The 15,180-nt window shown below is 41.0% G+C and overlaps 1 protein-coding gene across 1 annotated transcript in view; it reads left to right on the top strand.

Moving 5' to 3' along the window:
• NUP210 (nucleoporin 210) overlaps positions 1 to 15,180 on the top strand; it is a 193,128-nt gene that overhangs the window by 158,284 nt on the left and 19,664 nt on the right. Inside the window, exons 31-35 of the mRNA XM_040359371.1 lie at positions 3,966 to 4,141; positions 5,780 to 6,000; positions 6,183 to 6,319; positions 9,499 to 9,622; positions 13,337 to 13,483. Coding sequence (XP_040215305.1) covers positions 3,966 to 4,141; positions 5,780 to 6,000; positions 6,183 to 6,319; positions 9,499 to 9,622; positions 13,337 to 13,483 — 805 coding nt within the window. The remainder of the gene's footprint in view (positions 1 to 3,965; positions 4,142 to 5,779; positions 6,001 to 6,182; positions 6,320 to 9,498; positions 9,623 to 13,336; positions 13,484 to 15,180) is intronic.

Here is a 15,180-nt window from a genome sequence, read left to right as displayed (position 1 = left end):
AATTGAGCGGAGCTTCCCAGATCCAGCCTCACCCCCTGGGCGAGAGTCTCTCTCTCTCTCTCTCTCTCTCTCTCTCTCTCTCTCTCTCTCTCTCTCTCTCTCTCTCTCTCTCTCTCTCTCTCTCTCTCTCTCTCTCTCTCTCTCTCTCTCCCCTTCCTTCCTTTTCTCTTTACTCAGTGCTTCTCTTTTTTGGGACGTTCGCTCCGTCCCCCCCCTCACCTTTCCCCTCTTTGAGATTCAGTGGTGGGAATTACCTTACAGATACGGTGTGTATCTTTTAGGCATCTTTTGTTTTCATATTGCCCCCATCCCCGGGCGCACTAGGCCCAAGGGAGGTTTTACTTCCCTCTAAGTTTACTGGTAAATCCCAAACCAAGTTGCTCCCTGCTACCATTTGTTCTATAATCGGTATGTCTCACTATTCTTTGTCTTTTAAGCATAACTGCCTCGACCATGTATAGGAATTTTCGATAGTTGTTCCAGCGTGATGCACTGAGCAATATCCCTATATTTGTCGTTGCTAAGTCCACGTATTCTGTGCAGCGTTGGGCCTGTTGCTTTATGACTTTTGAGAGCCTAAATGTTACTTAATAGACATACTGTGAATTTTGGTTTCTTTGACTGTTACATGTAACTTTCTTTGGTCAATAAAGGAATTACAAAAAAAAAAAAAGTAAGTTAAAGTCCAATCACAGGTGTATATAAAGTCCCATAAATCAGGGTTCCCCAACCCCCGGTCCGTGGCCCATTGCCGGGCCGTGGCCAATTTGCAGCCGGGCCGCGGAAGGCTGCACTGTGTGAGGTGCGGCGGCAGGCAAGCAGAGAGATGACCTCTCTCACCGCCCGCCCGGATCACGGCACTTCCGCCCACACACTGCAGCGAGGTGTCGGGAGCAGAGAGATGAAATCATCTCTCACCGCTCGCCCGGAACACGGCACTTCCGCCCACACAGCGGGGCTGCTATACTGTGGCGAGGCGCGGGAACAGAGAGATGAGATCATCTCTCGCCCCCTGCCCGGAACACCGTACTTCACAGCAGGGTTTCACAGAGTAGTGACAGTGGGGACTGGGGTGGCTGTGCTGGGGGCTTCCCCCCATCGCTCGGAGTGCTGCCACAGCAACAGACCAGACCTACAGGGAGAAGGAGATTGCAGCTGCAGGCCTCTTCTTCCCTCTCGGGTTTACAGCTGCATAAGACGACAGAGTGACTGTCAGCGTCTCCTTCCCCTGCTCCCCTCACTCACCTTCTGTAACAGCACGAGAGAAGGGAGAGAGGGCAGCTCTGTGGATTCTGGCTGCCAAGGCCACAGTACCCCTCCCCTCCCATTGGCCAAGGGGAGGAACCAATTGCAGGAGATCAGCAGAGGACCATGGGACATGAAGTGGCAGGTGACATGGCAAGCAAAACCTGGTGGCAGGTGATGTGGCAAGCGACAATCCACACCTGGTGGCAGGTGACGTGGCAAGCGACAATCCACACCTGGTGGCAGGCGACGTGGCAAGTGACAAACCGCATCTTGTGGCAGATTCTGCAGTATGAGTTTGAACCATTTCATTTTACATTACAATGCAATGACAAATAATGCGCTTCAATCATCCCAACACCATATCAGCCATTGTTCTGTGATGATTGAAGCGTTAACACTAGCCATTTCCTCGAAAAATTGCCCGCGAAAAGCTACATAACAACCCAGGGACAATTCTGGAATAGGCAATACTTTATCCTCCTTTTTTTAGGTCTCCGATTTGGTGTTCTTAGTGTTTGGCAAGTGCATTCACCGCCTACAAAATAAAGATGTTGGCTCCCCCAATTAGCATGTGTAAATACCACATACCATCCGAATCCCAAATCAAATCACACCATTAGCAGTGTTTTTAAAGCATTAGTGTTCAAATAATCATACATAGAGTATATATAAAATCATGAGTTTATTATTTTTCATTACAACTTTATTATACAAACATCATATAAAATTAGGTATATTCCATCATGAAAAAAACTAACTCCATACGTTATTACATATTTATAGAATGTTCACATTCTTTCACAATGTTCCTTAATCACCGAGGACGTCCATGGACGTCCTCGGCTTTGTGCGGTGATATTTGAATGATGCCTGCAGCTACAGGCATCATTCAGATATCTCCATCTTCAGCCGCCGATTCTGTGCACGATAAGAACGATCAAAGCGGCAGTTCCGCCGCTTGATCGTTCTTATAGGCAGCGGGAGGGGACGTCCGCCGCCATCGGGGGCCCGGAGAGCGAATCGGCCGGCGCTGCTGGGAAGCATAGAGATGACTGGTGATTAGATGGTCACCAGTCATCTCAATGACCGTCGGAGGCGCGACGTTATGATGTCACGCCCGACACCCGGTAGTAAGCAAAGCCGCAATCGCGGCTGTCGGCATGTGATCGGTGCATTTTGTTTTCACCGATTTCATGCTTGTAAGCCTGGAGGAGAGGACCTGCCACAGTGATTCCTATTACAAGGGATGTTTACATTCCTTGTAATAGGAATAAAAGTGATCAAAAAAAAAAAAGTGTAAAAATAAAAAAATAAAGTAAAAAATAAAAATTAAAACGCCCCTGTCCCGGTAGCTCGCGTGCAGAAGCGAACGCGCATGCAAGTCCCACCCACATATGTAAACACGCTCAAACCCCACATGTGAGGTATCGTCGCGTGCGTTAGATTGTTGCGTGTGCAACAATTCTAGCACTAGACCTCCTCTGTAACTCAAATAGTAACCTGTAAAAAAATTGAAAGCGTCGCCTATGGAGATTTTTAAGTACCAAAGTTTGGCGCCATTCCATGAGTGTGCGCAATTTTAAAGCGTGACATGTTGGGTATCTATTTACTCGGCGTAACATCGTCTTTGACATTATACAAAAAAATTGGGCTAACTTTACTGTTTTGTTGTTTTTTAATTCATGAAACTTTTTTTCCCTAAAAAAAAAAAGGCGTTTGAAAAATTATTGTGCAAATACCGTGCAATGACCGCCATTTTATTCCCTAGGGTGTCTGCTAAAAAAAAATATATAATGTTTGGGGGTTCTGATTAATTTTCTAGCAAAACAATTGTGATTTTTACATGAAGGAGAGAAGTGCCAAAATAGGCCCTGTGGTTAACCAAACTGTCTGATGGTGTTTTATATTTTGTGATGCATATCAAGTTGATTAGCTACTGCAGATTACACAGACAGATGGGACCTAAAGCTGTAATACATTTCACAGAGTGATTTCTTTCAGAGAAGAAATTAAATTATAATCCACAATGATATGCATATCAATCTTAAAACATAATTCACATGATACGTTTTGTTTAATGTACAGTATGTTGACTTGCCTGTTTTTCGTATAACATTCTACATGAGCCTATATTGATCCCCATGGGGCTGCAGGGGATCAGATGGAACACTTTTGACCCATGGGGAGTCCCCTCAAAGGTAGGATTTTCTGTGGAATGATGGAATACATTTCTATCACTGAGATACTATCAAACAAACATCAAAATTGCATCCACTTTCATAGTGCAAAGAAAAAAATGTGCCTTTCTTAAGAAACAGGGCTTATCTGTGACACACGTTAAAGCTTTAGTTGCCATCTTTCTGTGATTATCTACCGCAGATTATCCCGGCGATTATCAGTTTGATATAGGCATCACAGTGTATAAAATGTCATCAGTTTAGTTAAGGCATATATGTATCAGAACAGTCTACAAACATACTGTTTAATAACGCATGGATATACATTTATGATGGAATATTCCTTATTTTATACAATGATTTTGTATTGCAATTGTGAATAAAATCTCGTGATTTTAGATTTGTTTGCTTTTTTTTACTACCTATGAAAACAAAGATACATCAACCTGAGGGTCAGGAAAGCAAACGTAGCTGCTGGTTTATGGCACACTTTATGGATTGTTTAGGCTCATATATTTTTGCTCTGTCTTGTTTTTACAGGTATCTCCAGTTTCATATATGCGCATTGTAACTAGTCCTGTGCTTCAAACAGAAACCAGTCACTTATTGTCTACAATTCCATTGGGAATAACTTTGCATTTCTCAGCCCATTTCCATGATAACACTGGGGAAGTTTTTCACGCTCAGAATTCTGTTCTTAAGTTTGCACTTAACAGGTAAGTTTTTTTTTTTTTCCTGACTGTATCTTGGGAACAGAAGGGTAGTGCACTTTAATTTTGTAATGCTTTAACTTGGGGGTCGGCATCCCATCGATCATGATTTACCGGTCAACCGCAGGCAGGTGACAAGTAGATCTCAGGAATGAGCTCAGTTGGCTTCAGACACAAGTTTGAAGCAGCCTGAAATATCCTGTCTTCAGCCCATCAGAGCTGAATAGCAGTCAGCCAATCAGAGGAGGCAATCCTGCCGAGGATTAGCTGTCAGCTTCCGGGGAGAATACTTTAAGGGGCTTTGGACTAGTGTCTGAAGCTGCCTTAACCTGCCTTGTGTTTTTGCGCTGGTGGGTGGGCACCAATGACTATTATGCAGTCTGCAGGTGTGTGGCAAGGAAAGGGAGACCTCTGTCCCTTGCACACTGGGAGTAATCAACTTATCCTCTAATGAAACCCCCCCCCCCCCCCTCACGACACAGATCCCCTGAAGCTCCCTTGCAGCTGCCAGCTTCTCCTCCCCACCCACCTGCTGCAGGAAACCCCAGGGGGTTTAAAGGCTATGATAACTTTAAAAAAAATATATTATATAAAGTGAAACTATACTTTAAACTATTGATCGCTCCTGTGTTCATTCATCACTGAAGCACAGTACACGGTTTACTATGCTTCAGTTTGTGAAGAATTAGGAGCCTCTGTACAGAGACTATTAATCTGCAGTGCAGCTGAGGCTTCAGAGAAAAGGAAAGATAACGCTGTCCTTTCTGTCTCAAAAGACACAATGTTACACTTTACACTAACATTCTTAAAAATAAAAGAAAGAGACCTAATGAAACTTCGTCCACATAGGGCATAATACAGTGCACACCCATGTGAGGCCATGTTTACCTGCACAGGGATGCTTAGGTGTTCCATATATCCCCATGCAGGCAGACCCATTTATTTGGGATGCAGCAGCTGCACGGACACAGCCGCTGCTTTTGATTTGACAGCCATGTGGGTGCATGTCCCTAAACTGACACTATCTGCATTTGGGGTTGTTCATCTGCACCCACATGGATGTCAGATTTGGGAGCACCGACTGTCCATGCATTCAAACTGACATGTATGGAACTGCCTGCACAGGGATACATGAAACACCTGTGCATCCCTATGCTCGTAAACATAGCTCCCTAACACGGGCGTACGCTTCAGTAAAAAAGCAAGGGATTGGTCTGGGGGAGTTGCTCGTTTTTATTTTTTAAAGGGCGCCATGCCCCAGTGATCTTTGATTTCTTCCATGTTGTTCAGGTAGATCGCCACCCCTTAAAGGTTTTTTACCCCTGCTTTAGGTAATCTTCAGTGCAAACCAACTACTATTATTTTTTGTTTTGATTGTTGCCATATAGTTTAAGAGAATATTTTTTACTATGAAACCAATCCCTATTACCACCAAAAGAAATTTCTTGGTAGTTAATGTTTGTTATATAACGTTGTTCCAAAGATTACTTTTTCGTAGACGGTATAAAATTCCTATTTTAATTTTAGGAAGAATGTGCTTCTTCAAACCACATGATGGCAGTATTACAGCACTTAATAATAATTTTTGTAGTGATACTTAATACTTGTGTGTGAATTTTATATATTTTTCCCTTTAAATTTTAGAGATGATTTTGTGCAAATTGGTAAGGGACCCAGTAATGACAGTTTGGTCATGCGCACAGTCAATGTTGGATACACTATATTAAGTGTGTGGGATGCTGAGAACCCAGGAATCTCGGACTATATTCCCCTGCCTGTCCAGCACAGTATATACCCTAGTCTAAATGAAGACGTTGTAGTTGGTGATGTAATCTGTTTTACAAGCACAGTTGCCAGTAAAAAAGGTGAGTTATTAAAGTAATCTTGACATTCAAGTATGTGTATACCTACTACTCCTGACCTGATACAGGACTTTGGTGCTTTAAGTTTTGAACTTCTAGTCCTCTAACCGTTTTTGTGTTAACATTATACATATATTTTATATTCATAATAACAGCAGTAAGTGGCATGTACACTTTCTTGACAGGTTTGGCTGGAACATGGAGTTCTTCCTCTATCTCCACTCTTCAGATTGATCCCAGAACAGGTGCTGCTTTAGCAAGAGATTCCGGATTTGTGACTGTTTATTATGAAATTCCTGGGTTCCTTAAGTCTTATCGTGAGGTAACAAGGCATACAATGAATCCATAAACGAAAATTGATGCATAAGAGTGTGTATAAATGTGTCTTTACAATAAGTAGTGGTGGTTCCATCACCATTTAACAATGGTCCTGTTCTACTCACTGGCCTAGTAAATTGGGCAACAGTAATAAATAATCATGGTTGTTTTCTCTGTCACATAAGCAACCCTGTAGCTAGCAGCAACTTGAATATCTAACTACTGCTACTCCCTTGCTTAAGAGTGAGATTCTGCAACGACATAACACAAATATGCTGCCCCACCGGACTGGGCTTTTTTCTGTGGGGCTGCATATTTACGTAATCCCTTTGTGCGGAGAGCGTGGCGCACTCCCAGCACCAGGACTAGGGTCTCACGAGAGCCCTGTACGAACGATCGAAACCTGGAACTCCCGATTCCGGGTCACCCGATCACTGTGGTAGCCTCTGATTGGCTATCACAGTGATCAGTCATTGTGAAGCCCACCCCTGTGTTTCTCTGTGAATGGGGGGGGGGAAGGATACTTTGTAATTGTTTATTAAATTGAGAAGCTTTCTCTCCGTGCAGTTCTCAGAAGAAAAGTATCCCCTGCAGCCTGTTTATGAAGCCGAGAACTTCTGTTCTCGGCGGGAGAACAGAGACGTTTTTCCTCTAAAAACGGCTGTGATCTCAGTAAAAGGGGGCGAGGCTGCCTGTAATCTCATGAGATTACAGTGCAGCCGAGTAATTACACAATGTACGTAATTACATGCACTGTGTAGATAACTAAGTATTGGGATGCCTGCCTTTACACGCACATTAACTTTAATGGCATCCTAATTTTAGTCCGTCGGTTTCAATATTGAGTTGGCCCACCCTTTGCCGCTATAACAGCTTCAACTCTTCTAGGAAGGCTGTCCACTAGGTTTAGGAGTGTCTATGGGAACGTTTGGCCTGGCTCGCGGTCTCTGCTCCAATACATCCCAAAGGTGTTCTATTGTGTTCAGGTCAGGACTCTGCAGGCCAGTCAAGTTCCTCCGCCCCAAACTTGTTGATCCATGCCTTTATGGTGGAGGGGGGATCATGGTATGGGGCTGTTTTTCAGGGGTTGGGCTTGGCCCTTATGCCGCGTACACACGATCGTTTTTCGGGTTGTAAAAAACGACGTTTAAAAAAAATGTAATTTAAAACGATCGTGTGTGGGCTTCAGAGCATTTTTCGGGTTCTGAAAAATGACCAAATGTATAAAAGTGTGTGTGCATCCAATAAGAGATTCCTGTTTGAACTTGCATTCAGCCTGCCTGGTATTTGTTCTGAGCTATCACAAATGGATTAGAACGGCACATAGCTGTAGTTCGAATCCCGGAGTATCGGATGGTCGAATCATCAGACGTTGCAATCTGATGTAATAGTGGCAGAGGAGTGTCGGAAGAGTGGAACCGAGCGAGCAAGGGTCTCATTACAGAACCTATTTAGAAAATAAAAAAAATAACCTTTACAACCCCTTTAAGGCGGTGCTGGGAAATAATGGTGGCCTCACAAAATATTGACATTTTGGGCCCAATTTAAACATTTTCACATAGGGGTGTACTCACTTTTGTTACCAGCGGCGGTTTAGACATTAATGGCTGTATGTTGCGTTATTTTGAGGGGACAGCAAATTTATACTGTTGTACAAACTGTACACTCACTACTTTATATTGTAGCAAAGTGTCAGTTCTTCAGTGTTGTCACATGAAAAGATAGAATAAAATATTTACAAAAATGTGCTCACTTTTGTGAGATACTGTATACATATATACTGTATTTACATATTTATACATATACAGTGTATTTTATTAATGTCTCATCTTCTGGTGCTGATTATATAGGAAGAAAAGTCTTCGCACCAGCTTCTCTCCCAGATTTTCCTGAGCTGACAATCCTGCGAAGGAGTCATTTCGGAGTACCGGCCAGCGTGATCGTTTGATTTCACTTTCATAAAATGGTCGTTTGTAACAGAACGGTCATGTGCTGTGATGAGAACCCGAGAACATGTTCTCTGCTCATCATCTCGGCTACATAAAGTGGTATACACAAGAGATCAGCCGTGAGCCTGATGATCACAGCTTTTCTCTGTTTCATTAAGTGAAAATAAACTCTGCGCCAATAGAAAGAATAAATAATACTGTATATATAAGTGAGAATTGCTGCTCCCCTTTAGAAAAGATCATTCACTCTGTTCTCGGCTGCAAAAGAGCTGGGTGGAGGAGGAGCAGCAGGACACTGACCTACCCAGTGACTGGCTGTGCAGCGCAGGCGTGTTAGGACAAGACTGATCATTGGAGAGTACACAGTGTTTCCAGAATAGCTAGAGAACTGACCACTCTGTACTGTCCTTATTGTGGTCAGTTTTTAATAGGAAAGCAAGGGGATTAGCAGGAACACCAGGGATTTTACATAAAGGAAGCACAATATAGAGAACAGGATACCTATATCATCCCACATATCGGGAATATGAAGTGCTGGGGTAACTAACACTTTAAGATTTTGTTTTACCCTTAGGCTTGATTGGGTTAATCTAACAATTGCATTATATAGGTTTGTGTTATTGCATATATCAGTCTTATGTATAATGTAGATAACTTTTTTTTGTTTCTTTTTGTTTTTTTTGTTTGCTTTTTTCCTTTGGATTTTTATTTACCTTTTTTTTTTTTTTAAACCTTACAGTAGTTTGAATAATTTTATAGTGTAGACGGCTGAATTCAGTGACAACTCTACATGAATATGTGGCCAGGCTATGAACATTTAAGTATTTATGTATTTTTAACACCAAATGCAGGTCAGAAAATTCCCATGACTACATTGGTGTAATCTGGATAACTGTTCAAAAGCTTGCTTTGTGCTGCGATTCTTTGGACACGGGTGCTACAGGCATGCATTTGCATTGTAGACAAAGCAGGCATTTGAGCAGCCCTGCCATAAAATGCAGCATTGGTTAACAAGCATGTCAGTCAAGTTGAACTAGGTGATCTCTTTTTTTTTTATGTTCTCTTTTTGACCTTTCTGGCGTGTTTTCACACCCACCTGTTGCAATTATAAAGCTGCACCCCAGTGACTGATGCATATAGAATAGGAAAATAGGTTATGGCTTCTGGAATCAATATCTAAAAATATTGTCTGTATACAGTTACAGTATTACATTTTATTTCTTGCCTATTTCAGATGTTAATACGTTCTCCTCTGAGAACACATGTGGTAAATGCAAATGGAGAGAAAATCAGTTTGCAGGCTGGAAATATACATAAATTGCTTGTTGAAATTGGAGAAAATAACAACAATTTGAAAGGTAAATATAGCAAATCTTTCTGGTGTAATTTTCATGCTGAACTGGCCTTTTTAACCACTTCTCTACTTTGGGTGTTTTTCAGATTTGGTGTTTACAAGACTAAAACAGTTATTTTTTTGCTAGAAAATTACTTAAAACCCACAAACATTATATATATATATATTTTTTTCTAATACCCTAGAGAATAAAATGGCGATCATTGCAATACTTTTTGTCACACCATATTTGCGCAGCGGTCATACAAGCGCACCTTTTTTTGGAAAAAAAAACACTTTTTTGAATTAAAAAATAAGACAATAAATTTGGCCCAATTTTTTTATATATTGTGAAAGATAATGTTACGCCAAGTAAAATGGTACCCAACATGTCACGCTTACAAATTGCGCCCGCTCATGGCATGGCGTCAAACTTTTACCCTTAAAAATCTCGATAGGCGACGTTTAAAAAATTCTATAGGTTGCATTTTTTGAGTTACAGAGTAGGTCTAGGGCTATAATTATTGCTCTCGCTCTAACGATCGCGGCGATACCTCACTTGTGTCGTTTGAACACCGTTTTCATATGCGGGCGCTACTCGTGTATGCCTTCGCTTCTGCGCACGATCTTTTTCTTATTTATTTTTATTTATTTTATTATTTTTTACACTGGAAAAAAAATAAAAAAATAAATCACTTTTATTCCTATTACAAGGAATGTAAACATCCCTTGTAATAGAAAAAAGCATGACAGGTCCTCTTAAATATGAGATCTGGGGTCAAAAAGACCTCAGATCTCATATTTAGGCTTAAATGCAAAAAGAAAAAAAAAATTGAAAATTTCATTTTTTCAAATGACAAAAAAAAAAAATTTTCTTTAAGAGGCTGGGCGGGACTAATGTTTTGACGTCACTTCCGCCCAGCAGAGCTATGGGGACGGGTGAAGGAGATTTTTCCTTCACTCGCAACCCCGCACAGCTGCCGAACGGTCGCGATCTCCTCCGCCGCTACCGACGGCTCCGGTAAGCGGCGGAGGAGGGGGGCCTCCCCCGCCGGCGATCTCGTGGCGAATCCGCCGCGGAGACCGCCGTTATGTACCGGACCGCTGACACTAAAGATAGATACCTCGGTTGTGGCAGCAGCTGCTGCCGTTTCCGAGATATCTATCTTTAAAGTTAGGCCGTATAAAGACGTACAGCGGTCTGGAAGTGGTTAAGCAGGCAGCACTAACGGCAAAGCAAAATTGCATTTGTCCTTCAGAACGCCTTACTTTTTTGGGATTTATGTTAAGTCCAAGTTCAACTTTTATGAACAAAAATAATAAATGCACATATTTTAGCTGGGAAACATTTTATTTTTTTCACAGGCAGTGTGAATGGACTACGAGTACACTGATTAGCATGCTCATAGTCTGTTGACACCACAGGGGAAATGTACTAAAACTGTTGCACTCAGAATCTGGTGCAGCTGTGCATTGTAGCCAATCAGATTCTCTAGCTTGTTCAATTAAGCTTCTATGCAGAGCTACACTAGATTTTGCACCCTCCAGTTTTAGTTAATGACTTCCTACAAGTCTGTCTTCCTCTGTGGTAGACGGGACATGTAGTTTATTATGTTTGCGCAGGTTGCATCCTAAATATGGCTGTAACATGTTTAAAAGGTGAATATTATAATATTTTTTATTGGGAAAAAATTCTAGGGAAAAAAAATTTTGCATTGGGAAAGGAAATGCATTTTAATTTGTGCACCCCTATATATTTACTACAAAATATAATCAACTAAGTCTACTTATTAAAGTGACATCACATTAGTGTGACATTTATGTAACTTGGTAGAATGATTAAGCTCAAAGTGAAACCTTTTGCATCTTACTTTAGGAGAGCTTTATTCCACTTTTGATGCTGAATTGTGATGCATGCCAGGAAAAAGTTTGTGTAAATTATAAGCATAACATTAACCACTTCACACAAAATCACATACCTGTACGTAATTTTGTTGAAGCGGTTGTACCGGTGTGTGACACCCACTGCCCTGCCTGGGTCTCCGGAGACCAGATTGACCATCCGCCACGTCCTCCGGCTGTGTGGAGTCCCGAAAGTCGACAATATGCAAAAATTGGGCTAACTTTACTGTCTCTTATTTTTTTTTTTTTTTTTATTATTCCAAAAAAAAAAAAATGTTGCAAAAAAATTGCGTTTGATAGACTGCTGTGCAAATACCTTGTGACCTAAAATATTGCAACGTCTGCCATGTTTGTATCTCTAGGGTATTTGCTAAAAAAAATATATAATGTTTTTTATGTAATTTTCTAGCAAAAAATACTAATTTTAACTTGTAAGCAACAAGTGTCAAAAATATGCTTGGTCTTGAAGTGGTTAAAGTGGAGTTTCACCCCATTTTTTTTTTCTTCTTCTTTTCCCCAAAAATCTTAAAATAAATAAGAATTTTTTATTTATTTTTTATACTCACCTGAAAGGACGGTTGCTATGCGGAAGTAGCTCTTCTGCCTCTTGCTCCACCACAGTGGATCTTCTGCCTCGTCCTCCGTCGCGGTGTCTTCTGGAGAATGAGCCGCACTGCCTTCTGGGAACTGTGTATCCCAGGAAGCAGCCGCCCATTCACAAATCGCTGCGCATGCACAGTAGGAAACGGGCAGTGAAGCCGTAATGCTTCACTGCCTGTTTCCCTTAGTAAGGATGGAGGCGCCAGGGCTGAATGATCCACATCGGGGGACCGACATCGCGGGTGACTAGGACAGGTAAGTGTCCTTCTTAAAAGTCAGCAGCTACAGTGTTTTTTTTTTTTTTTTTTTTACAGGTTTATTCTCACTAAAAGTTCAAAAGACATTGGCTGCAATCAGCCAGCAATAGATCACCTATAGCTGTGATTTACTGCTGTAGGGAAAAGCTGGACAGAGCTGCAATATCTCTATCCAAGCCTCCGTACTGACAGGAAGGTCAGTGAAGTCACTTGTTACGCTTCTACATTCTCTGTAAACACTAGGAAGCTCCTATGAAACTATCTTTAGAAGCACCAGAAGCCCAGGAACTGATTGTTTCAGCTCCTGGGCCCAGTGATAGATGCCAGCTAATTTCAGCTTGCATCCTCATCAAAATCATGTAATGTACTGTAGGGTTAAGCTAATAGGAATTTTGATGCACCTATAAATTGCATATCTTGGTGTACAATGCAGAGCGCAGGTCCCTCCCCTCTTTCCTCTGTGATCACCTTATTGCTTGCTAGTTGGACAGTGTTTTATGTATACCTTGGGAGGCAGTCCAGCAAACTTTATGCCATTGTTTTGTCACCTAAAGATACTGGCATATAATCCATGGTCTATGTATCAATCCCTGTACTGTATTCAAAGATATGGAATTTAAAGATAAATCAAAATTGTAATTTTAAACTTTGCAGGTTTAAAATATATAGGTAGCATAATAAATAGTAAAAATGTAATGTTTCAGTTTATTGCTCGATGAGGAAAATAAAACTTAGCTGGTGATTGGTAATGCAAATGCATCAATCACACATGTCACATGACCAAGCAAGTTTATATTTGTGCTAATAGTTGTGCTGTAGTTGCATATGGACTGGCACATTACCCAGCACTATACTGTTTGACAGGATTTTTCCCTTTTTAATGACTGTAAAGGATTTTAGAAAGTGCAGAAAATATAAATTTACTTTATTCATCAAAAAGTAGTCTTGTGAAAATAATATATTATCTTTACTATTTGTAGGAGAATGTTCAGCAGCCCAGATTGAAGCCATTCAGGATCTTCATCCAGAAAACATGATAAACTGCCACTTAAGGTTTAAAGATCAGAATCTTGACATTTCAGCGTCTGAAGTCTTTTCTGCAAATACTGACTTTGATTTTGACTCAGGTAAATATGGGTAATATAAATCTCGATGTGCTTCTGGCAGTGTATTTTACGGTTTCCTTGTTCTCTGAGATACTATCATTTAAAATTTCAGCATGGCAAATGCTGTGACACCAAGACAAATCCTGTTTTTTGTTTTTTTTTCCCTTCCTAATGGTTCTTTACAGAATGTGAACATCTACTTCAGGCTCCTCTGTGGTAACGAGTACAGGTCAACACCTCAAGTAGTTATTTTTAGCAAAAACAAGACCACCACTAAAATATTTAGACTTGACTAATGAACTTATTAAAAAGTTAAAAAATGTTGTTCAGTGAAAAGCTTAGCAATCAGTATGTTTGTTTATCCTATGCTTGGTCATTGATGTTTGTCTATAGTAGTTGCTTTTTCCTGCTATGATTTGGGGAGAAAAAAAATCTGTTCCCTTATTTTTGCTTACAGCCTAGATCATAGTATATGGCAGCCTTGAGCATTTAGGGTGTTGTTGTTATTGGAAACTGCAGAAAATCTGTTTTAGACAGATCCTGATTGGCTACAGGGAACACTACCATGTAGGGTAGAGCAGGAGGAGGAATGTCTCTCAGGTTCAGACAGTGGTTTCTTAAAGGGGTATTAAAGGGGAAAAAAATGTTTTCATAATAAGCATCCTTTACCTGCAGACATTCCTCTTTTCACTTCCTCATTGTTCGTTTTTGCTCAGAAGTTGCTCTATTTCTTCTCTGTTCTGTTCACTTCCTGCTTGTCTGATTTTACTGACCACCGTGAAGGGAGGCTTTACTGCAGTGGTCAGTGACGTGCTCGTCCCCTCCTGGGAACTACATCTGTGCGGAAGGACGCTCTCTACATGTTAGAGACTTCAAGGTGGTGTGAATTACTGGGTGTGCCGCAATTCATACTGGGAAATGTAGTTCTTACATGAACGAGTGCCGCAAACCAGGAAGTGAATGAGAGCACAGAAACTAGAACGCCGGAGGTGATATAGATGAAGGAATTTAATAGGTATTTACTCGTTTTTTTTTTTTTAACAATCATTACACTATTCTGTCTACCTTGCAGACATTAATTTTAGGCAAAAATGTTTTTTCCTTTACAACTCCTTTAAGCAAAGATCCCATGGAGAAGTATGCCTTCCATGATCAGTGGTAGACCTTACGAGAATTCAAATTTCTTGCTTTTACCATCTTTGGAATAACAGATTCAGAGATGCCTCTGTCTCTCAAAACGTAGGCTTCAACAGCTAGTGACCATGAAGCAGGATGGAAAATCGGCCCTTGAGACAGAAGATCCGGATATTCTCGTAGAGCCCAAATCCAATCTAGAGTGGAATAGATGTAAATGTCTTACATCTTTTTTTATAAACCAAAAAAATTGTGCACTTAATGCAAAAAGAGGTAATGCAGCAACCTATAATTACGGACACAAAATAATTGCAGATACTTTTATATTGGTTTTACAAACCTTTTAGATTATGTTTGATCATGTGCGCTCGATCTGCTGAATAAAGAGTGATTGGTTAATTAGAATGTGGAGGGGTACATTTGTGGCCCAAGGGCAGTTGAAGTGTTCTTGGATAAGCTGACTGTGGATGGCTGCCAGCTCGTGACCGGCTAGAAGTAACTCTGTGGAAATCAAAGACAGGAGAGCAAGCACCATCTAAGTGCAGCATTATTAAGACTTTTTATTCCATAAAAGACAATTGGTA

Source organism: Rana temporaria, chromosome 7 (assembly GCF_905171775.1).
Source record: "Rana temporaria chromosome 7, aRanTem1.1, whole genome shotgun sequence".
Classification (NCBI taxonomy): domain Eukaryota; kingdom Metazoa; phylum Chordata; class Amphibia; order Anura; family Ranidae; genus Rana; species Rana temporaria.
Note: the sequence above shows the minus strand (reverse complement) of the source record. Positions and strands in the feature narration are given on the sequence as shown.